Source organism: Mesoplodon densirostris, chromosome 4 (genome assembly GCF_025265405.1).
Source record: "Mesoplodon densirostris isolate mMesDen1 chromosome 4, mMesDen1 primary haplotype, whole genome shotgun sequence".
NCBI lineage: Eukaryota > Metazoa > Chordata > Mammalia > Artiodactyla > Ziphiidae > Mesoplodon > Mesoplodon densirostris.
This window is the reverse complement of record NC_082664.1, coordinates 117662159-117688198: the sequence shown is the minus strand read 5'-3', so window position 1 is coordinate 117688198 and position 26040 is coordinate 117662159. Positions and strand designations below refer to the sequence as shown.

Below are 26040 nucleotides of genomic sequence, written 5' to 3'. Positions count from 1 at the left end.
TCCGTACAGAGAAGCCCTTACATTTCACACTTGCCAGTGACAGGTTTGAACTTAGAGTTGTTAGAATTTGTTCAAGTTTTGAGAAGAAAATATCTGACCTTAAAAAATTCTCCATAAAGCCATTTACCTGACAGATACTTCTCACGTTCTAGGCTAGGAGTTATGAATCCTTCACTTTTTCTTTTCATGATAGAAAAAATTAACATGCCAGAAGTAACTCAAATAACAATTTCTGTATTAATAAAAACTGCACCCTCTAAACAGCTCCTATTCTTGCCCTGTAGGGAAAATACAGCTTTCAGGGCTTGAGTCCTGTGACATTCTATCATTATTTATAGTATGAATCAAAATCTAATGTTTTTCTTGAGAGGGGCTGTATTATTTGTGGTACTTCTTTGGAAGCAGGGAATAAAACAGAGGTTTAGCTCATGTTACCTAAGCATCCCCTTGATTTGGCATTCTTCCTTGAAAGATAGGTTCATATGAATCCCAGATTTGATTTACCTCAGGGTGAAATACAAGCCCCTTGTATTCTGTGAATTAAAATGGCCCTTGTGCCTCCGTAAATACCCCTGGTTTTCAGTGGAATGTGAGCATTCTTGGTAAGAATAGTGCTAGATTCATATGCATCCATTGCTATGGCTGGATATTCAGTTACATGGTGTGCAGGCTTTATTCAGCCAAAAGCTGAAGTGGCTACTTATCTGTCACACAATGAAGTTCGCTGCCAATATTCATCCACATGATAAGGTCAGTAACTTTAATCGGATGGGACTCTAGCCCATATTCGATTAGGAAGAAAAGAAGTATGTTGCTCTTATTCTATTTTTGTACTTTTTATATTCCCTTTTTCCTTTTGTTAGGTTGAGACTTTCTGTCAATGAATAGTAATAAGAGTTGGTCATTTATTGAATGTCTACTTTAGTGAATGGTGTTAAGTACATTACATTAATTATCTCTAATCTTCAGAAGCTCTGAAAGAAAAAAAAAATATATATATATATGTATATATATAAAATCTCCACTTTTAAGTTGAAGAAACTGAGATTGAAAGTAGTTAAATAACCTCCCCAGGGTTTACCTATGTGATATGTTCTGGAGCCAGAGTTTAAGCATAGGTATTTCTGATTTTAGAGTTTGTATTTATTCCTTGACTTATCAAAGTAAACTTCATATGGATAGCTTAGGTTTAAACTGGAATTCACCAGGGCCTTTTTGAGCTGCAATTACTTCTTTGAGGAATTCAATTTTTTTACATAAATACATTTCTAGATGAAATTATATTCTAGAATATTATTCATTTGTGAATGAAATTACCTTATTTGAATTGACTATTATGGTGTGGAGACAAAGCATGAAATTTGAAGATTAAAGGCCTAGGTTTCTAGTCCCAATAATACATTTACCAGTCATGAGGCCTTGGGAAAGTCACCTAATTTGCCTGAGCCTCGGCGTCTTCATTTTTCAAACAGGGATGGACAGTGTTTTTCAGAGGACTAAAAATGATCATGTACATGAAAGTATTTTGTAACATATGAGGTTATGGATATTGTTAATATTAATGAAAAGAAGAAATTTCTTCTTAGACCATTCATCATTAAATATCTATTGAGTGTACTTATCTAGAGGTGCTACGGATAAGATGGTGAATGGGTCAACGAGAACCCTGTCTCAGGATTTCCATACTGGCACAGTGGTTAAGAATCTGCCTGCCAATGCAGGGGACACAGGTTTGATCCCTGGTCCGGGAACATACCACGTGCCACGGAGCAACTAAGCCTGTGCACCACAACTACTGAGCCTGTGCTCTAGAGCCCACGAGTCACAACTACTGAGCCCACGTGCCACAACTACTGAAGCCCTCACACCTAGAGCCTGTGCTCCACAACAAAGAGAATCCCCCACAATGAGAAGCCCGCGCACCACAACGAAGAGTAGCCCCTGCTCGCTGCAACTAGAGAAAGCCCATGTGCAGCAATGAAGACCCAATGCAGCCAAAAATAAATAAATTAATTAATAATAAAAAAAAGAAAAGAACCCTGTCTCATGAAGTTAATACTGTGCTTCTGCGCTGTCCAGTATGATAGCTTCTAGCCACATATGGCTTTTTAAATTACTAAACTTAAATAAAACTTAAAATTTAGTTCCTTCCTCAGTCACACTAACTATATTTCAAGTGCACAATAGGTACATTTGGCTAGCAGCCACCATGTTGGACAGTACAGATATGGAACATTCCCATCATTACCAAAAGTTCTGTTGTAAATCTCTGCATGGGAGAGACTTGTAATAAGTGATTTGAAGGAATAGTCAAATCAGAGAAAGCAAAGTTTGGCCTAAGAACTTAGGGATAAGTAGGAATTTTCTAGATAATGTGGAGGTGGGGGAAGCATTTCAGAAGGAATGAATGAAAAGCATTTGCAAAGACACTGAAGCAGGAAGAGCGGGATTTAGATCCAGAAAGAGCTCGTGCATACAGAGCCTGTGTGGCAAGACTAGCCCTACATGGGAGAAATCAGTCTTCCTTGATTGTAATAGGAGAAATAAGGGAGAGTATGGGTGAACTGCTGATATCCTTGTAGATTTTGTGGCAGAAAGAAGATTTTCTTGTTCCAGTAGCTTCCATTTTCTCTATAAAATGTAAGATCTTCTTATGTGAAAGCAAGGGGGAGAAAGGAACGAGTTGTGAGGAGATTGAGCAATATATGATGCAAGTCTTTGTAGGAGAGTGAGCAGACTAGACAAAAGTATATTAGTAAGATTCTGAATCTATAGTCATACCAGTCTTTTGCATGGTATGACTGTTTCTCAGTATCAAAAATGGAAAAGGGGGCCTCCCTGGTGGCGCAGTGGTTGAGAGTCCGCCTGCCGATGCAGGGGATATGGGTTCGTGCCCCGGTCTGGGAGGATCCCATATGCCGCGGAGCGGCTGGGCCCGTGAGCCATGGCCGCTGGGCCTGCGCGTCCGGAGCCTGTGCTCCGCAACGGGAGAGGCCACAGCAGTGAGAGGCCCGCATACCGCAAAAAGAAAAAAAAAAAAAAATGGAAAAGGTGGGCAGATGTTCACTAATCCAGCTAAATAAATTAATGTATGCAAGGCACTGAGAGGGATGCCTGGCCCACTAAACAAGCATTAGTGATTGTTACCATGGCTGGGGGTTAGCTGTAGGAGTAACAGAACAACAGAAAGGGAATGTAGCACATGTTTACAAGAAAGTGATTATAATGATGGCCTATGGAATCAATCATAGATAAAAATGGAAGTAAGGCAACAGGGAGATGATGCATAGGGGAAAAGTGGAGAGATCTGGGAAAGTGTCTGGTGAGTATCTGCTGGTAGGATACTCAAGCAAGTAAGTTGAAAGTAGAGGAGGATTGATCAAAGAGTGAAGCATATGAAGCAGAAGAAGTAAGGGCTTCAAAGAAATATTACATACGTTCCCCTTACTAAAGAATCTTACGATCTAGGAAATATGTGTCATGGAGAAAAGGAAATAATTGCTCTATTGTCTAAATGACATCAGCAGTGGCAGGAAATCCCCAAATTGCCTGTAAATTGGAAAATGGGGAGTTCGATATTCTGAGAATTTACAGTGCTTATAACATGGTATCCAAGGCTACCTTGAAGATTTAAATCAAAATATGAAAACCTGCTCAGGCTCTTATACTCATTTTCTCTGCCATCATATTCTCACGTTTCCCCATCTCCAATTCTGTTCCAGTTTAAGGGTCACGTGGAAACTGATGGCAGCAATTGCTCCAGCTAATCCTGTGGATGGACAGTACTGTCCTCTAGATCTATTTTGTGTCACAAGGACTAGATTGGTGTTTGTGAACATAGGATAATACCAGCCTTAGGAGTGGTTTGTTTTTCTTCCCCTTAGGTGCTCTATGAAGCAGTTTCTAATACAATAATGAAAGTAACTTTTATTTTAAAATATTTAGGGGGCTTCCCTGGTGGTGCAGTGGTTGAGAGTCCGCCTGCCGATGCAGGGGACATGGGTTTGTGCCCTGGTCCAGGAAGATCCCACATGCCACAGAGCAGCTGGGCCCGTGAGCCATGGCCGCTGAGCCTACGTGTCCGGAGCTAGGAGAGGCCACAACAGTGAGAGGCCCGCTTACTGCAAAAAAAATAAAAATAAATAAATAAATAAATAAAAATATTTAGGAAAACGAAATATTATAGTCTAATACATTCATGTCATTCTTCTCTTTCATTTTGTATCCAAGGCTTCAGCGATTAGCCAAAGATCTTCTAAAACAACTACAAGTACAAGACAGTGGCTCATGGGCAAACAATAAGGTTTCTGCTTTAGATCGTACCCTTGGTGAGGTCGCTAGAATATTGGAAAAAGAGGTATGTAACTAATCTCTGGCCTCTGGCCTTATAATCTTTATGTTTCTTTCTTATTATGATGGGCCCTGGGGCTATAAGGCAGACTCTCTGTATATGTGTTTCTTCGGTGTTTCCAAAAGCTGGTCAACCATTGGTGGATATTTTTTCTTTTTGTTCTTAAGGATATCGAAGTTGTTTTTAGTTGTTTTAATTGAAGTCCTCTATGGCAAAAATATATTCTTTAGGTCATGGTTTTCTCAGTCATATTTCCTCCCACACAAATTACATGAAATTTTTTAAATTGAAATCAGAGTAATAAAGATACACAGGTTTATGGCAGAAAATATAAAACTTTGAATTATAAAGCTCATAAATCACAGATTTTCACAAAATACCAACTTCCTTCCTGTTTCCAATGGAAGATTTGGTAGTTTTCTTTAATGACTTAGAGTTATTAAATGTTTCAGTGACAGTTTTAAAAATCCTTAATGATTTTAAAAGTATTTATTATTCACTATAGAAAAATTTAAATGTACAAAGAAGAAACAAAACTTCCTGTAATACCCACTACTGACACTTTATTGTATTTTTTCTAATCCTTTTACTGTACATTTTTTACATTATTTTATCTAACTAATTTTATCATAAATATTTTCTCAAAAATTTTAAAATTCTTTTTAAGTGAATGAACATATCACAATTTACACAATTTATATCACTTAGGTGGTTTCTAATTTTTCTATTTAAGGTAATGACTATCTTTGTTTATTAGCTGCATTTTTCTGTTTTCTGGGTTTAAAATGTATTATATAATACTTTATATATACAAAAGAATATAGTGATAAAAATTACATAAATAAATGAACAGCTGCAATCTCATGACCAACCTAAGAACTAGATTGATCCCAGTACATTTATGGTTCCCACCATGTTCCTTCCTCACCCTATCCCCCTGCCTCTGCTCCCTCTGAGGGAAATACTGTACAGAATTAAAGGGGTATCCTTTCTTTGTTTTTTAAAAATAGTGTTATTGCTTTATCACATAATATATATTTAAATAATTTATTATTTAGTTTTGCTTGTGTTTAACCTTTATAAAATATCACACTTCAGACTTAACGTGATTTTTTTCAATCAAAATTATGGGTCTAAGTTTTATTTAAGCTTGTAAATGTAGCTGTTTTTCATTTATTTTCTCTGTTGTATAGTGAGTACTACATTGTGTTAGTAGTACATTTTTTTATATTGTTCTCCTGACAGTAGATGTTCATTTTCGGGATTGGATGTGTGTGTGTGTGTGGTGGGGGGAGAGGTAGAGAGAGAAGGGGCAATTCTGCTCAAGCAATTCTTGTATCAGAGCAAGTGAACAAGAATTTCTCTAAAGCAGGGAGCCTCAGACTTTAGTCTGCATCAGAATCACCTAGAGGACTTGTTAAAACACCTTGGATTTCTGATTCGGTGGGTCTGGAGTGGGTCCCAAGAATTTGTATTTCTAATATGTTCCCAAGCGACACTAATGCTGCTGGTCCAGGGACTATACTTTGAGAATCAGTGCTCTACTCTAGGGGATATGCCTTATGGGTGGAATTGCCGGGTTTTCAGTCATATGAATGATCAGCTTTACAAGATAGTGCTCAGCTGCATTTTGGCATCAGAAAATACAATCCTCTATAGGAACTGAGAGCAGCATATTCACTGTGATATCATGGCAGAGCCACATAGAGTCAGTTCTTTTGTATAACATGTCCCTTTCAGAGTATGAGAGAGTTCAGAAGCTGTTAGTTGTCCGACATGTACTAGATGGAGTGTTTGGAGGTTTAATATACCTTGGAAAAATCTCTAATTATTTTAAAATTAGCAGACACTGATTTTTTTTTATGAAGGGTACTTATACTTTGAACTAAAAGGCATTTGCTTGAAGATACCACCATGTATACCGTATCTCATGAATACTGTTTTAGACTGAAGTAATCACAAAATTTTTGAGGAAAAAGTAAAATGATCTGTATAAGAAAGGTATTCAGTATGGTATTTCAGTATAAAAATCTAAGTAAAGTTATTTCATTCACAAAGGGGCAATTTACTGGAATACCACTGATCCCTTATAATTTGAGGGAGAAAAATGTTGTCTGGCTCCCAGCCTAAATGATCTGTGTCAGGAACCTTGCTACAAAGCTGTCCTCAGAGTATACACTGCAGGACCACCTAAGAGTCTAAACTTACCTACAATAAGATCCTTTTGCAACTTTTATAACTAAAATCCTTTTTACCTAGCCAAGACAGACTAACTTTATGTGAACTTCTGTTCATAGAGTTATACTGACATTTCAGTGTAATTCAGCTGATGGTATTTATAATTTCAGTCTAGGAATTACAAATAACCATTCCTTTTTGTTTGGAAAACTGCCTGGAGTAACAAAATCATTAACACCAAAGCCAAGTACCCAGTGAAGGATTTGAAGACAGCCTAGAAGTGACGGGGGTGGGGGGCACTGGTGGAACTTGGGCAGGCACTCACTGAGGAATGGTGAGAGATTAATCTTGAGGTCTTTGTCCTCTAATTTAGACCTCAACACACTGATGCTTTCTGTTACTGCTTTGACACAGTTTCCTTAGATAATTTTTCTGAAGCTCTGAGAACTGTTTTTAGGGCTAACAGTTTAAATATATGATGCACAAAAATGCTCTTGTCACAAAAGAGATTTGGAAACTGAGGAGACCTGGGTTTTGGAATACTTACTGTGTGTCTCACGTCCCTTCTGGCTTTTTGGGTTCTCTGATTCTGTTCATAAATAAAACGTTTGTAAGCTTTCTTGCATGTATTATACTTTTTAACAAACCGCAGCCACTTCTATAAGAAATATGGTGATCTAGGGGACTTGCACCAACTCTACCATCAAAAACATCTAAAAATTCTGGAAAAAATTTAAAAGTAATTTTCTTAAAAGCACCAAAGAGCTAAGGAGAAATAAAGAGTTATCAGGCCAAAGAAAAAGCAAGAGTTTAGACAGTTGTGCTTATAACTGAATGCCCCAAGAGTATTTGCCAGGCTGGCAAATGTGAATTATGATTTTGCAGGCCTCATGGGGTAGGGAGACAAAAGTAAAAGCCTAAGGGCTACCTAAGGTATGAAGTCGAATAAGAGATTTTCCCTTCACAAAAACCACCATAGCCTGCTCCCCGACATTATGGTGAACCCTCTCACCTGACCTCAGAGACTGCAAAGAAAGTGTCTCAGTATAGTGCAGAAGTTATAACCATAATCCAGCCCTGGAATAGATTTGCAGTCCAAGTTCACATTACCTGTATTATATCAAATGGTGAATTGAGTTTAAAATAGTCTCAGATTGGTTAGTAGCATCCCCTAGAAAACTGGCAGAAGGAAATGCGAGTCCTAATTGGAAGAAGACACCTTTATCCTAGGCCTCAGGTAATTTCTGTCAAGTAATTTTATAAGAACGAGTAGCCACAGTCAAAAAACAAGCACAAAAATGGATAAGTCATTATGAGTAAGAGCAAGCAGAAACTAGAACTGCAAGGCTTTGTAAATACCGGTCACAGACCATAAAACTGTTTTTTTATGTGTTAAGGAAACAAAAGATAAGCTTGAAAATATTTAGTTATAGACCTAACAGCAATGACAGAGGAGGTAACTCAGAATAGTCCTCTCACTGATGACAATGAATAAAGCTAGACAAAATACAAACTGGAACTGAATTGCTAATAACGTAGTAAAGAATTACTGGTCCAAGATCTGGGAACATGGCAGGCATTTTGGGGCTGGGTACAATTGGTGATCCAAAAGAGGCGGATGAGAAGCTGAGTAGTACTTTTGATATTATTGCAGAACTGGTGGGGAAAAATAGTTGGAGTCTAGGACTGTAAGTCATAGGACAGTGGCCAAAAACCCATGTTTTGGGTTGGGACCTTAAAGGACTGAACTGTAAACAGGAAGTATGCCAGTCGTTGCACAGACAGCAGATAAACGGCAAATCATCTGGGTAGCTGGGAAAATCCCATCATTGGAAAAAGCAGTAAAGTGATCTTGAATTGCTAATACCCCCAGGTACCTAACAAAAGCAAATGGATAGTCTGCTCTGGAGGAAGATAATAATCAACCTAAGTCTCAAATTACTTCAACAAAATAATTTTCAAATAGACTGTCTGACATAGAAAGATAATTAGGCGTATAAAAGGCAAGACAACATGGATAAAAATCAATAGAAACAGTCCAATAGGGGCTCTAGAACTATGCTTATTATGTTCAATGATATAAGTATTAATTATTTTTTTAAAGGTACAGCACATTTGAAAGAAAATATAAGTTTTGGAACTGAATATTTTAGTAATTAAAGTCAAGAAAACTGTAGCTGAGATAACAGCAGAATAAACCAGCTGGACAGGGAATTAGTATACTGTAAGGTAGGTCATAAGAAAGAATCCAGACTGAAACATGGAGAGAAGATGACATGGAAAGCACAGAGAAGAGTGTAAGAGGCATATAATATATAGTGAAAATGCCTAATGTATGTGTAGTTATTCAGAAGGAGAGTAGAGGAGTAGAAGCATTATTTGAAGACATCATCATTTAGAACTTTCTAAAACTTCTAAATCAACCCACAGATTCAAGAAGCCAAATGAAGCTCAAGCCAGGTAAATAAAAAGAAATACACACCTACAGACATCATAGTAAATTGGAGAAACTCATATTACAAGCTGATCTCATTCGTGAACTTGGATTCAGGTTTCCTAAACAAAATTTTGGCAAACCGAATCATGCAATGTATTAAAAGAATAATATATAACAACAAAGTTGGATTTATTCAGGATATTCAAGTTCGGTTTAATGTTGGAAAATCAATCATAGCTTATATTAATAGAAGAAAAAAGAAAAAAAAATGATCATCTCGAAAGCTGCAGTAAAAACATTTGGTAAATTCAGCAGCCAAACAATTCATGATGGTAAACCAGGAATAGAATGGAATTTCCTTAATCTGACAAATTGTATCTAAAAAAAAAAAAAAAAACATAGCTAACATCATAAGCTAATAAATAAGTTTAACAAGGCCACTAGATACAAGGAGAGTATAAAAAAATCAATTGTATTTATGATATCATCAAAATATTAATTATATAGGAATAAATCTATCATGTTCATGGATTAGATTATTCATATCTCTTGCTTAAAGCTGCAGTAATTAAGAAAGTGTGCTGTTGGAGCAAAGATGGAGAAAAAGAAAAATGGAACATAATTAAAAACATAAATAGTCCTATTCAAATGTGTATGCTTGTTTATGTATGTATGGAAAAAGGAGGCACTGTAAAGCATTAGGGGAAAGTATGGTCTATTTTGTGAATGATGCTACAATGATTAAATATCCTTATTTTTAAAAAATGAAACTTGACCTTACCTCACATCATAAACAAAAAATTAATTCCAGATTGGCCTAAATGTAAAAAGAAAAAAAAGTCTTTCGGAGATAAGAGAAGAATATCTTCTTGACTTTGGGGTTTTGCCTAGACGAGCAAAGTACAAAAGAAGACATTAACCATAAAGGGAAGTGTTGATAAATTTGCATTAAAATAGGAACTTTTATTCATCAAAAGACACCAGAAAAAAAGAGTAAAAAGACAAGAGAACAGAATGGGAGAAGATCTTTATATGTACAACCCATGAAGAAGGGTATCCAGAGTATATAAGGAATTCCTACAAATTAATGAGGAAAAAAAAAAAAACCCACCAACAACCCAGTAGGAAAATGATCAAGAGAATAGGCATTCCAAAAGGAGGAACCTACTCCCAATGCAGGGGACACAGGTTTGATCCCTTGTTGGGGAACTAAGATCCCACATGCTGCACAGCGCGGCGGAAACAAAACAAAACAAAACCAAAAGGAGAAACTTAAATAGCCAATAAATAGATGCAAAGATAGTCAATCTCTTTAGTAATCAGGAAAATCCAAATAAAAAACTCAGTGTGGTACTGTGATTCACCTATCACAATGGCAAAAATTAAACACTGAAAATACCAAGTATCAGCAAAGATCTAGAGCAATGGGAATGCTCATACATTGTTTGTGATAATATAAGTTGGTACTACAAGTTTATTTTTTTTAATTAATTTTTATTGGAGTATAGTTGATTTACAATGTTCTGTTAGTTTCTGCTATACAGCAAAGTGAATCAGTTATACATATGCATATATCCACTCTTTTTTAGATTCTTTTCTCATATAGGTCATTACATAGTATTGAGTAGAGTTTCCCTGTGCTATACAGTAGGTTCTTATTAGTTATCTATTTTATCAACATATATAGTAGTGTGTATATGTCAATCCCAATCTCCCAATTTATCCACCCCTCCACTTTCCCCCTTGGTAACCATAAGTTTCTTTTCTATATCTGTGACTCTGTTTCTGTTTTGTAGATAACTTCATTTGTACCATTTTTTTAGACTCCACATGTAAGTGATATTATATGATATTTGTCTCTGTCTGACTTACTTCACTCAGTATGACCATCTCTATGTCCATCCATGTTGCTGAAAATGGCATTATTTTGTTCTTTTTTATGGCTGAGTAATATTCCATTGTATATATGTACCACATCTTCATTATCCATTCATCCGTTGATGGACATTTAAGTTGCTTCCATGTCCTGGCTATTGTAAATAGTGCTGCAGTGAACCTTGGGGTGTACGTATCTTTTTGAATTATGGTTTCCTCTGATGCATGCCCAGGATCAATTAAAGTTGAAGGCATGCATACCATATTTTACTCCTAGAGAAATTAATGCATATATGCACCAGGAGACACGTACACAAATGTTCAATGGCAGCATTGTTTATAATTACCAAATATGGAAGATAACCCAAGTATCCATCAACAGCTGAATATATTAATTATGGTATGTTCATGTAATGGAATATTGTTCAACAGTAAAAATGAATGGGGAGATGCAAGAGGGAGGAGATATGGGTATATATGCATATGTATAGCTGATTCACTTTGTTATAAAGCAGAAACTAACACACCATTGTAAAGCAATTATACTCCAATAAGGATGTTAAAAAAAAAAATGAATGAACTACAGTTATGGTTAACAACATGGGTGTATCTCACAACGTGTAGTCAGAAGTCACCAAAATATATTTATATACTGTTGCATTTCCAGTTACATAAACTTTAAGAATAGACAAAGGTAACATTATTCTTTTAGACTGTATACATAGGTGGTAAAACTATAAAGAAGATACGGAAAATATTTCTCGTCAAAATCAGAATAATGATTATCCAAAGAGGAGGGTGAATGGTATGATCAGGAAGATTTACCTAAGTGGCTTCTTGAGTGCTTCTAGTCTTCCTTTTTCTTGACCAGATGGTGATGTTATGTTCAAATTATAATTATTCTTTAAAATTGTACTAAATGTTTTCTTTTTTTTTCTGTCTTAATGTATGTTTATGTTTCACAATATAATTAAAGTTCAAGTTAAAATAAATTGCTCCAAAGACACTTCTGTTGCAGAAATGTTTAATTATTTCAAATAAGAGTTTCTAAAACATTCTCATATATGCAAAGGCACTTTCATCATACTTGCCATTGTATAAAATTTGTTCTAAGTAAATGTGATTTGTATTTTTATTGACTTTCTCATTACTCTGCCATAATGAACATTACATTTAAGTTTGGATAGTAACAGCATCCCACAAGCTTTCTGTGGTTTATCAGTAACATGAGACATTTGTATGCTGTTACTATAAGTAAACACTTTAAGCAAATGGATTGGACGTGGATTTTGTCCAGTTGCCTTTCCTGACTTTTTTAGAATGCTGCCAAATTTAAATAGGGATTCAGCTGTGAATCTCTTGAACCTGAATAAGTAAACCACATAGCTGACAGCATTCATAATTTAACTGAATTGAGATGTCAAATCACAATTGAATTTGTCATACCTATAGCAAACCCCGTCTTACTCTGGTGTTTTTGAAAGTTATCTTGCAAAATTCCACCAACAAAAAACTGTGGAAGGTAGAAAGGTAGAAACTCTTCCTCACCCCACTCCCTTTTTTCCTGCTTTTTGTGGCTATTTAACACATGCCTAGAGAAGATAAACCACTAATCCCTAAGAGCTTTTTCAACCTAATTGTGTTCAGAAAATTGTGTCCAGGTCCTGGTAGACACTGTCTGTCCTCCAAACCTCATGGTTGCATTAGGTTTTACTTCTCTTATTTTCAGCTGGAACTCTTCAGTTTGAGAGGAACTGGAAAACATCCAGTCGTAGGATCATCTTATTTTGATCCCCTCACTTACTGTGTTCTCAATTTATGTAGTTGTTTCCTCATAGCAGCTGACAAGTAACTATATAGCTTGTATGACACCCATATTTTGTCAGAAGGTGACAAGTGTATTGTATGGCCCAAAGTGAAATGAAAATGTTTCTGATACCTTCTTCAACTAGCTTGCATTAGACAATTAATATAAGGAAAATGGAATTAATTGTTATTTTAAGAATCATACAGAAATTTAATATGTATGTGGTTTGTATTTTTTAAAAAGAAAGGAGGAAGTGTTTGTGTATTTTGTTTTAGATGTGGTTATATAGGTGTGTCCAATTGCCAAAAGTCATCAAACCAAATACTTAAATCTGTGCATTTTATGTAAACTATGTCTCAGTAAAAAAAAAAAAAAAAAAAATTAGATAATCATGATTCCAAAATAGTTTATATTATTTTTCAGATGTTGAGGCCTGCCTTTATAAAAGCACACTATTTTAGTCATCTCATGTGAAATCACTTATTGTGGCTTCTTTTTGAAGAGTGCTCTTTTAAAAGCAAATAAATTTATTATAAAAACTCAGTGATGAATATTTGTACTTCTAGCTTATAGTAACTTTTTTTTACACAACTTGTGATATTTTCTGATTATGCACATTAACTCTTTGTAAACTCTTTAAATTCTTTTTTAAAAATCTCGTCTTAAAAAAAAACCTCTTATGTAATACAACACACAGAAATTTATGTAAAACACACTTGCACAGAAAAATGAATAATTATAACAGCAAGAAACCCCAGTGACTACTTGTTGAGAAATAGAACATTGCCAGCATCTCGAACCCTGCAACCCACCTACATTTATTTTGCCAATCATGCATTTCTCTTAATATTTGGATAAATTATTACTTTGACTTTTTGGAAACCACTTTTTAAAATTTTTCTGTATGGTTTTATTCCTTAAGGATCCATTCCTAAATAATATACATTAGTTTAAACATGTCTAGTTTTGAACTTTATATAAATGGAATGCTACTCTCTGTACTTTTGTGTCTTGGCGTCTGTCAAGTTTATGTATTTAAGAATTTATGTTGTGTAGAGGGTTTTTTCCATTGCTGTATGTACTGTGTCATTATATAAATTTGCCACAGTAGCACTTATCCATTTCACCATTGATGGAAATTTGGGTTGTTTTTATAAAAAATGTACTTCTAAACATGTATTCTTGTACTCATGTGCAAGAATTTCCCTAGGGAGTGGAATTCCTGGGTTATAGGGTATGTGTACCTTTAACTTTTCTTGATAATGCTGTATTGTTTTCCAAAGAAGTTGTACCAAGCCACTCTACTGACAGCAGAGTATAAAAGTCCTGTTTCTTTCTCCTTTTCTAACACTTGATGTTATCAGGCTTTTTAATTTTTGCCAATCTTGTGGGTATGTAGTAGTATGCTTGCTGTAGTTTAATGTGCATCTCTATTGGCAGGTAGGTTAGGGCACCTATTCATATTGCTTGGCCATTTGAATTCTTCTCTTGTGATATGCCTGTTCAAATCTTTTGCTCATTTTTCTGCTGACTTACAGGAATTCTTTCTATGTTCTGGATACCAGTTCTAGGTTGTTGAAGTGTATTAAAGATATCCACTTCTATTACTCAGCTGTCTTTTTACTCTCTTTTGGTTCTTTTTTTTTTTTTTTTTTTTGGTGGTACGTGGGCCTCTCACTGCCGTGGCCTCTCCGTTTGCGGAGCACAGGCTCCGGATGCGCAGGCTCAGCGGCCATGGCTCACGGGCCCAGCTGCTCCGCGGCATGTGGTATCTTCCCAGACCGTGGCACGAACCCGTGTCCCCTGCATCGGCAGGCGGACCCTCAACCACTGCACCACGAGGGAAGCCCTCTTTTGGTTCTTTTGATGAACAGTTCTTTTTTTTTAAACTGAAGTATAGTTTATATACAATATTATATAAGTTACAAGTGTACAATATAGTGATTCACAATTTTTAAAGGTTATACTCAATTTATAGTTATTATAAAATATTGGCTATATTCCCTGTGTTGTACAATATATACTTGTAGCTTATTTTATACATAATAGCATGTACCTCTTAATCTACTGCCACAATATTGCCCCTCCCCCTGTCCTTCTCCCCCCGGTAACCACTGGTTTGTTCTCTATATCTGTGAGTCTGTTTCTTTTTTGTTTTGTTCACTAGCTTGTTGTATTTTCTAGATTCCACATATAAGTGATATCATATAGTATTTCTTAATTTTAGTGTGCAAAGAGTTATCAGTATTCTATGGTTAATAGTTTTTGCTTATCTTTATAAACTATTGTCCCATTCCTGAATCAAGAAGTCTTTTTCTATATTTTATTCTTGAAGTTTTATAGTTTTGCCTTTACTTTTAGTTTATTATCTGCCTGGAATTAATTTTTCTGCTTATTGTAAGGTTTAATTTCATTTTTTTTTCCATCTGGGTGCTTAATTTTTTGAGCACCATTTATTGAAAAGACTAGTTTCCCCTACTGTTCTTTGGTGCCTCGTCTGACGTAAATCAAAGTTTTGTAGATATGTGAGTTTCTTCTAGCTTCTCTGTTTTAATTTATTCTCTCCCCAGTTGTCTCTGATACACTCTTAAAACAATCCATGAGATTCTTAATTTTAACCACAGTATTTAATTTTCTATGTCTAGAAAGCCTGTTTGCTCTTTTTCACACCTGCTATGACCTTTTTTATAATTGCATGTTCTTTGCAGATATTTTCAAGCTTATATTTTATTTATACACAGAAAACATCATTTTACAATTGATGTTTAATAACCTTAATATCTCACATCTTTCAGCGTGTGTTTTTACACGTTCTTTCTTGTGATGTCTTGTTTCCTTTTTAACCTGTTAATTTTTCATTATATGCTGATAATTATAATTGTTGAGAACTTTTGCATCTATACTCATAGGGGGTACTAGTCTAGAATTTCTTCTGATATCTTTGTCTAGCTGTATTATCAGGATGATATGGGCCTCATAGAATGAGATAAGAAGTATTCTCTCTACTTCTGTGTTTTGGAATAATTTGAGAAGGATTGGTATTAATTCTTCTTTAAATGTTTGGTAGAATTTACCAGTGAAACCATCTGGTTCTGGGCTTTTCTTTGTTGAGAGGTTTTTGATTACTGATTCAGTCTCTTTACTTGTTAACAAATATATTCCAGTTTTCTATTCCTTCTTAACTCAGTTTTAGTAGTTTGCATGTTTCTAGGAATTTGTCCATTTCATTTACGTTATCTAACTTGCTGGCATATAATTGATCGTAGTATGCTGTCATAATCCTTTTTATTTCTGTAAGGTCAATAGTAACATCCCCACTTTCATTTCTGATTTTAGTCATTTGAATCTTCTCTTTTTTCTTTAGTCTAGCTAAAGGTTTGTCAATGTTTTTGATCTTTTCAAAGAACCAACTTTGATTTTTCTCTTTTGCTTTTCTGTTCTCTATTTTGTTTATCACCACTCTAATCTTTATTTCCTTTAGTTTTGGGTTAGCTTTGAGTTTAGTTTGCTCTTCTTCTAGTTCCTTAAAGTGTGAAGTTATTGATTTGAGATCTTTGTTCTTTTTAAAGCAGATATTTACATCTATAAATTTTCCTCTGAGCACTGCTTTCAGTGAATCCCATAAGTTTTGTTATATTGTGTTTTCATTTTCACTTACTTCAAAGTATTTTCTAATTTCCCTTGTGATTTCTTCTTTGACCCATTGGTTGTGCAAGAATGTATTGTTTAATTTCCACATATTTGTGAGTTTTCTAGACTTCTGTTACTTATTTCTAATTTCATTCTTTTGTGGTTAGAGAAAATACTTTATATAATTTCAGTCTTTTAAAATTTATTTACATGTGTATTGTGGTCATTGTATTTGAATAATTTTTAAGAATAATTGAAATCCTAATATGATGGTGCCTTCCTCTGGAAATATTTTCATTTATTTTTGGTAGGTGCTAAGAGTACTAATGTTTCTGGAACCATGTTAATTCAAGTTCAAGGTCTAAGGTTCCCCAGGGCACTTGGGTGTCCTAAGCAAGCTGCAAGTATGTGGATTGGCTGACTGACTTCCATTTCAAGCTTATTATGAGGATGAAACTTTTCAGTCTTGTTTGGAATGGTTTAATTTGTGTCATTTTGTAACTGTTTCTCATGGATCAGCAAAAGCAGCTTTGAGGGCTGTGCTTCTGTCTTTTGGTTTTTACCTTCTCCTGGATTTTTCACTTGCAGTTCTCTCTCTGGTAGCTTTAATTTGTTTAGAATAATAAAAGTATGTTTTATTCAGCTTTTTTGGTTGTTTTCAGCAGGAGAGCTTATCTTAATTGCTTAGTTTCCCATTTTTGAATGAGGTAGTCCTTCTAGTATCATTTTAAATCATACTTTTACAATAAATTACAGACTAGAAGGATATTAATGTCTATAACAGCAGCATTTTGAGAAATGGCTGTTAGAGTTGTTAGCTAGTTGTGTAACTGAGGATCAACCTGTTTCATATCAAGCCATGTTGCAAATCTTGGAAAACAGCTGTGTGTCATCTTCTACTTAGAAAAGTATCACACATAGAGGATTTAGTTTAAAAAGAGAATGTCTGTCTCTGCTGACTGAACAGTGCAGGTCCTCATTCAGAAAAGTATTCAGTTCATTGACCAGAACTATAGAACATTAGAGTTAATTATAACTGAATCCCAGCTGCACACTTTTTGGTGGCTATTTGTTATTTCTTCTTAGAAGTAGAGAGATTATGGTGTGCTTAAAGAGAGCTAAGTATGAGAAAGCAATACCAAGTTCACTACTCATCTAGTTAGGTGAATGCTGATATACTGTTGTTAATCACCTTTCCCTAGAACATTGCTAAGGGGGGCTTCTCAAAGCTATTAGATACAAAAGTACACTTCCCTGGAGTGTCAGTTTTATGCAAATATGAGCGACAAAAAAAATCATTAAAAAAATTTTACACTCAGGTTTTTGTGAAAAAGACTATTTTAGTATTATCTCTTGAATAAATACTTTGTGGCAAATAATTGATAAATTTTAACCAAAGCATGTCAATTATTGTATTAGGCAAGAAATGTCATGAAAATGATGTTTGAGAACCAGAAGTAGGACCATGAATTATTTAATCTTCACTTACATTGCTAAAAATGACAATGCTACTGATAATATTAAGAACAAATTGTTAGAGTTCTTTCTTCACTAATAAAGTTCTTGTTGAGTACATTGTTGTTATGATTTAAAATAAATAAGTAAATAGACAATGCTGTATAAGACATCCTTTCAGCCCAGCACATGACATGAGTGATTTTACCTGTCAGTAAGATGTGCTTTTTGAAGTTTCTTCCCATAGCAGCCTGACGGTATTCCATCATGCTACCTCTCTGGCAATATCTGCTCTTGGGCTCACCTTAGTGATTGATTGCTGGATGCAGTGAGTAAACACTTACTGTTTTTAACCACATTTATATAAGTCTGGGTTCTCGGAAATAGTGACACTAAAAAATGAGAAATTGCCTGTATAAGGACCTTGATACTAGCTGTCTTCAGTTCAGCTCATTTTTTTTATGTTAATAGACTCCATGGCAAATACCTTGTGTATGAAGTAAGGCAAGTAGAAAACTATTTTCCTCCATAATAGTATGTAATATAAAACTATTTTCTGGTTAAAATAAACATAGATGATATCACGGAAAGGAATGCAACATTTTTTTATTTTTGAAACAAGATACTCATGAAGATGTTTCTTGCTGTTACTAGGTGTATACCCCCCATGTCCCTGGAAATTCACTTTTTTTCTGACATTAGAGATACTTAAATGGACATTTGGAGAAACTCTGCCTTAGAATAAATTAAATCATTTATGTTGTCCTCTATGCCATTCTCAGGAACTATGAAGAAATAGAAAATTGTTGAAAGTTGCACGTGATGTTGGTCAAAATTGCACCATCAGTGGGCAGATATTAAGGAAGCAGATGAGAACAATGTTAAAAGCATGGGCATAGAACCTGCTACCTATTTATTGTGTGAACCTGGACAAATTAATTAATCTATCTGGGCTTCAGTCTTTCCTATCAGTAAAATGTATGATGTTGACACATCCCAAAGGATTGTGTGACTATTAAATGAAATAATTTATGTTAAACTCATGGCAATAATTAGGCAGTCAGCAGATGTTGATACAATATAATGCAGCTATTAAGACCACAGGCTCTGTAGTTATGGGCCTGAATTCAAATTCCAGATCAGCCATGTAGTAGCTCTGTGAGCTTAGCCAGATTATTAACCTTTGTAGGAAACTTCACTTTTCTTTTTTTTTTTAATTAATCTTTTTTTTAATATATATATTTTTTATTATTTATTTGGTTGCACCCGGTCTTAGTTTTTGCAGGTGGGCTCCTTAGTTGCAGCTCGCCAGCTCCTTAGTTGCAGCATGCAGGCTCCTTAGTTGTGGCATGTGAACTCTTAGTTGCGGCATGAATGTGGGACCTAATTCCCTGAGCAGGGATTGAACCCTGGCCCCTGCATTGGGAGCATGGAGTCTTAACCACTGCGCCACTAGGGAAGTACCAGAAACTTCACTTTTCTCCTTTGAAAAATATGGGTAGGATTGCATATCTAACTCTTTCAGTTGTGAGAATTAAAATTTAGTAGCAACATAATCAACTATTATTTATTACAGAAATGAAAGGATTGATATAACATCAAAAATAAATTAATATAAACCATCATTTTAAAATTAAAGGGGAAAAACAGTATTAGTGGAAACAGAAAAGGCATAAATTAAAATTCAACACTTAATCCTAATTTTTAACAATTTTAAAGATTTAATTTTAAGAAGAAGAGGCTAGTTTAGGATGGTTACCAAAAACCTGCAAAAAACAACATATTTAATAATGAAACATTGATTCACTGTCCTCAAGGTCCTGGACGATATATTTTCTTATTCAATATAGCAAGAAAAAGCAGTGCTGATTACTGGCTGATATGCACCAGTACAGCCAAATGGATTGTTTAAAGCCATTGCTTCCTTTTGATTGGTTGATATCTGTGAAGTATGTTGCTAACATATCTGAACATCATGCCTGAATAAAAGATAAGCAGTAAAGAAACAAAGTTGCGTATATTTGCTGATAAGGTGCTTGTCTATGTTGAGAATCCAGGAAAATTCACAAATTCTTAAAACCAAAAAGACGATAAAGATTCCTGGTTACAGGATCCATTTACCAAATTAAGTTGTGTTCTTAGACACCAGTGACCAAAAACTACAAATGTAAAAAAGAAAAGCTTTAATCTCATTCTTAATAACAACAGAAACTATTATATGCCTAGGAATAACCTTTTTTAAAAAATAAGACTTTTAGGTATAAAATTATGAGATTCTATTGAAAGAGTATTTCAACAAATGGAAATACTTGATGTTCGTGATTGTGAAGACTTATAAAGTGTCAATTCTCCACAAATTAAAACATATATAAAATTCAGTTAAAACTGCAATTAACTTTTTCATGGAATATTACAAGATAATTCTAAAAGTCTGTAGAAAAATAAAGTTGAGAATAACTAAACCAATTTTAAATAAGAAATAAATGAGAGTTGGTGATATCATCAACATGGTAGGTTAAATATTTCCTATAGTCTTCTCCCTGCCCAAGAACACCAATTTAGACCCAGGGAAAGTTCCATCACACTGTCGGAGCAAAAAATTTTGAGATTGGATACACTGAAGAGGATAAGTGGACACGTCACCTTTATCAGTGTCACCTCTACCCCAAGGAGGCACAGCACAGTGCCATAAGACACCTTTTAGGCCTGTGATTTCTCCCAAGGAGGAATTGTGAGAGCATATTAGAGTTAGTCTTCCCCAGCTGGGCAGGACGCTGCCAAAGAGACCCACTTCTTTTTAGCCCCATCCTCAATACTGAGGTGTGCTGTGTGACTAGGAGCTTGGATGTGGCTGGGAGAACAGCAGCTAGTGCTCTTGGAGAACATCAAAGGGACATGGATCCTATGAACCACATTGTGGCCTGGCTTTGCAGGATCAAGAGAAGGCGTATAATCTTAACATTCCCCCAGAAGAGGAACAAGAAGTATGGAGCAAGTGTATTCATAGTTCTGAGAAAACTTAGAATCCCTAACAGGGCTGACCAAATTAAGTTTTCTACTGAAGCCAGTCAGTAAAGAGGAGGTGATGGCTTCTTTAAACAAGAAGATAGCAATGCAAGACATGAAGGAAATATGATACCATCAAAGGAACACAGTTTTCCAGCAACCGACCCCAAAGAAATGGAGATGTAAGATTTACCTGAGAAAGAATGAAAAAGAGTGAAGAAAAACTAACAAGAACCATGGTCTACCATTAAGAAAAAGTCTGCATTATTGGAGTCCAATTAGGAGAAGGGAGGGAAGGAAAGGGTCTCTTGAGAAAGCTTACTTAAAGAAATAATGCCTGAGAACTTCACAGATATGGGAATCTGGGAAGAGTTTTAGACATCCAAATTCATGAAACTCATAGGTGCCCCCAAAATTGCAATCCCAAATGATCTTCAGGACACATTATAATAAAATTGTCTAAAGTCAAGGACAAAGGGAATTTTTAAAGCAGCTAGAGAAACAAAATTCTTCACATACAAGGGACGCACCCCCGCCCCAATAAGGCTATCAGTGCATTTCTCAGCAGAAACCATGTGGGCCAGGAGAGAGTAGGATGATATTTTCAAAGTGCTGAAAGAAAAAACTGCCAACCAAGAATATTTTACCCAGCAAAGCTGTCCTTCAGAAATGAAGGCAAGATAAAGACTTTCCCAGATAAACAAAAGCTGATGGAATCCATCACATTAGCCCTGCTTTATAAGAAGTGCTGAAAGGAGTTTTTTAAGCTGAAATGAAAGGATGCTAATTAGTAACATGAAAATATAAAACTGGTAAAGTTAAGGGTTGAAAATTTGAAATACTCTAATAATGTAATGTGGTGTGTTAGTCACTTAACTCTTGTATAAAGGTTCAAGGACAAGAGTATCAGAAGTAACTATAGCTACAATAGTTTGTTAATTATTACACAATATAAAAAAAGGCAGCAAGTTGCAACATCAAAAAATAAAATGGGGGGAGGGATTAAAAAGGTAGACTTTTGTATGCAATCAAAATTACCAGTTTATAAGAGACTGTAATAAGTTGTTTTATGTAAGCCTCATGGTAACCAAGAAACAAAACCCAAAAAATAGTACATACCAAAAGAGGAAGAAAGGATAAGGGAACTACAAAGTAGCCAGAAGACAGTAAGATGGCTTTAGCAAGTCCTTACCCATCAATAATTATGTTAAATGTAAACTGATTAAATTATCCAATCAAAATGTATAGAGTGGCTGAATGGATTTAAAAAGAGACCTCAGTATGTGGTGGCCACAAGTGACTCACTTCAGCCTTTAACAACACACATAGACTGAAAGTGAAGGCATGGAAAAAGACATTCCATGCAAATGGAAACCAAAGGACAGCAGGGGTAGCTACACTTATTTCAGACAAAATAGACTTTAAGTCAAAAATTATAAGGAGAAAAAGAAGGTAATTATATAATGATAAAATTATGAGTCAAATAATCAAGAGGCTATAAAAATTGTAAATGTATATACATCAAACATCAGCCCCTAAATATATAAAGTACTAACAAATTTGAAGGGAGATATAGACAGCAATACAAGGGAACTTTAATATCCCACTTTCAATAATGGATAGATCATTCAGATAGAAAATCAATAAGGAAACATTGGACTTAAACTATACTTGAGACCAAATGGACTAATAGACACAAAACATTTCATCCAACAGTAGCAGAATACATATTCTCCTCAAGTGCATAGGGAGCATTAACCAGGATAGATCATATGTTATGTCACAAAACAAATCTTAGCAAATTTAAGAAAACTGAAATCATACCAAGTATCTTTTCAACTGCAGTAGTATGAAACTAGATATCAAGAACAGGAGGAGAACTGGAAAATACACAAATATGTGGAAATTAAACATCACACTCCTAAACAACCAACATCAAAAGTGAAATTTTAAAAAGATCTTGAACGAAAATAAAAGCATGACATATCATGACTTATGGGGTGCCATGAAAGCAGCTCTAAGAGGAAGTTTATAATGATAAACATCTACATTAAGAAAAAAGAAAGATCTCAACCTAATTTTATACCTCAAGTACCTAGAAAAGGAAGAAACTAAGCCCAGAGTTAGTAGGAAGGAAATAAAAATGATCAGGCCAGAATACATGAAATAGAGAAAAAAAAATTTAGAAAAGGACAGTTAAATTAAAAGCTGATTTTTGGAAAAGAGAAACAAAACTAACAAATCTTTAGGTAGACTAAGAAAAAAGGGAAAACTCAAAACCGGAAATGAAAAAAGAGACGTTACAACTGATAGCACAAAGGATCATAAGAGACTACAGTGAACAATTACACACCTAGAAATTGGACAACTTAGAAGAAATGGCTACATTTCTGGAAATGTACAACCTCCCAAGACTGAATCCTGAAGAAACAGAAAATCTGAACAGAAAAATAACAAATAAGGATTTGAATCAGTAATCAAAAACCTCCCAACAAAGAAAAGCCCAGGGCCAGATGGTTTCACTAGTCAGTTCTACCAAACACTTAAAGAAGAATTAATTCCAGTTCATCTCAAGCTATTCCAAAAATTCAAAGGAGTGAATACTGTCTACTCATTTTACAATGCCACCATTACCCTGATATCAAAGCCAAATAAGGACACTACAAGAAAAAAAGTGTTAAGTCAAAATTCCTGATGAATGTTGATGTAAAAATTCTCAGCAAAATACTAGCAAAACAAATTCAACAGCACGTTAAAAGGATCATAAACCATGATCAAGTGGGATTTTTTTCCTAGGATAAAAGAATGATTCAGCATACACAAATCAATAAATGTGATATACCACATTAATAGAATGAAAGATTAAAATTATGTGATCCTCTCAGTAGATCCAGAAAAAGCATTTAACAAAATTCAACACATTTTCATGATAAAAACTCTCAACAAATCAGTTATGAAAGGAATATACCTCCACATAATAGCATCCATATATGAAAAGCCCACAGCTATCAACATACTCAATGAAAGATTGAAAGCTTTCCCCCTAAGACCAGGAATAAAACAAGGCTGCCTATTGTCACCACTTTTATCCAACATAGTACTGGAAGTCCTAGCCAGAGAAATTAGGCAAGAAAAAGAAATAAAGAATTCAAATCAGAAAGGAAGAAGTAAAATTGTCTCTGTTGGCAGAAGATGTGATCTTATGTATAGAAAATCCCAAAGACTCCACCAAAAAAAGCTGTTAGAACTAATAAACAAAATCTCTAAAGTTGCAGGATACAAAATGAATATGCAGTGATCAGTAGTTTCTCTATACACTAACAAGGAAGTATTTGAAAAAGAAGTAAAACAATCCTATTTACAATAGCATCGAAAACAATAAAATACTTAGGAATAAATTTACCCAAGGAAGTGAAAAGATCTGTACACTGAAAACTGTAAGAAACTGATGAAAGAAATTGAAGAATGCGCAAATAAATGGGGAAAAATCTCATTCATGGATTGGAAGAATTAATATTGTTAAAAGTGTCCACACTACCCAAAGCCATCTATAGATTCAATGCAATCCCTATGTAAAGCTATAGTAATCAAAATAGTTTAGTGCTGGCATAAAAGCGGACACAAAAACCAGTGGAACAGAATCGAGAGCCTAAAAATAAACCAACACATAGGGTGAATTAATATTTGACAAGGGAGTCAAGAATAGTCAACAGGGATAGGATAATGTCTTCAAAAAGTGGTGTTGGAGAAACTGGATAATCGTTCAAAAGAATGAAATTGGACTCTTTTCACACTCACAAAAATTAACTAAAAAAAAAATTTACTCGGGGCTTCCCTGGTGGTGCAGTGGTTGAGAATCTGCCTGCTAATGCAGGGGACACGGGTTCGAGCCCTGGTCTGGGAGGATCCCGCGTGCCATGGAGCGGCTGGGCCCGTGGGCCGCGGCTGCTGAGCCTGCGCGTCTGGAGCCTGTGCTCCGCAACAGGAGGCCGCAGTGGTGAGAGGCCCATGCACCGCGATGAAGAGTGGCCCCCGCTTGCCACAACTAGAGAAAGCCCTCGCACAGAAACGAAGACGCAACACAGCAAAAATAAATAAATAAATTAATAAAAACTCCTACCCCCAACATCTTCTTAAAAAAAAAAAAATTAACTCAAAATGGAATAAAGACTTAAATCTAAGACCTGGAGACATAAAACTCCCAGAAGAAAACAACGAGCAAAAAGTTCCTTGGCATTTATCTTGGCAATGATTTTTTTGGATATGACCAAAATCACAAGCAACAGGGCTTCCCTGGTGGCGCAGTGGTTGAGAGTGCGCCTGCTGATGCAGGGGACACGGGTTCGTGCCCCAGTCCGGGAAGGTCTTGCATGCTGTGGAGCGGCTGGGCCCGTGAGCCATGGCCGCTGAGCCTGCGCATCCGGAGCCTGTGCTCCGCAACGGGAGAGGCCACAACAGTGAGAGGCCTGCGTACCGCAAAAAAAAAAAAAAAAAAAAAAAAAATCACAAGCAACAAAAGCAAAAATAAACAAGTCAGACTACATCCAACTTAAAAGCTTCTGCATAGCAAAAGAAACAACCAACAAAATGAAAAGGCAGCCTATGGAATGGGAGAAAATATTTTCAGACCAAATATCTGATAAGGGGTTAATATCTAAGATATATAAGGAACTCCTACAACTCAATAGCAAATAATAATAATAATCTGATTTTTAAATGGGCAAACAGACCTGAATTGACATTTTTAAAGAACACATAAAAAGGCCAACAGGTTCTTGAAAAAGTGCATCATCATCATCAGGAAAATGTAACAGAAACCCACAATGAAATATCACCTCACACCTGTTAAAATGGCTATTATCAAAAAGACAGCAATGAACAAGGGTTGGCAAGGATGTAGAAAATAGAGAACCTTGTACACTGTTGATGGGAATATAAATTGGTATACCCATTATGGAAAGCAGTGTGGAGGTTCCTCAAAAAATTAAAAATAAAACTACCCATATCATCTCGCAATCCCACTTGTGGGTGGGTATATAGTCAAATGAAATGAAACCACTATCTTAAAGAGATATCTGCATTCCCATGTTCATTGCAGTATTATTCACAATAGCCAAGACATGGAAACAACCTAAATATCCATCGACAGATTAATGGATAAAGAAAATGTGGTGTGTACATATGCAATGAATATTATTTGGCCATGAGAAAGAAGGAAATCTCCCATTTGTAACAACATGGATAGAGGGCATGCTGTTTGAAATAAGTCAGAGAGAGAATGACAAATACTGTATGATCTCA

The 26040-nt window shown here is 35.4% G+C and overlaps 1 protein-coding gene across 10 annotated transcripts in view; it reads left to right on the top strand.

Moving 5' to 3' along the window:
- The window catches only part of SCAPER (S-phase cyclin A associated protein in the ER), a 498644-nt gene that overhangs the window by 275151 nt on the left and 197453 nt on the right, over window positions 1-26040 (top strand). For all 10 annotated transcript variants that reach the window (XM_060096948.1, XM_060096953.1, XM_060096954.1 and 7 more), the window contains one exon: window positions 4231-4357. In XM_060096948.1, the coding sequence (XP_059952931.1) occupies window positions 4231-4357 (127 nt within the window). The remainder of the gene's footprint in view (window positions 1-4230; window positions 4358-26040) is intronic.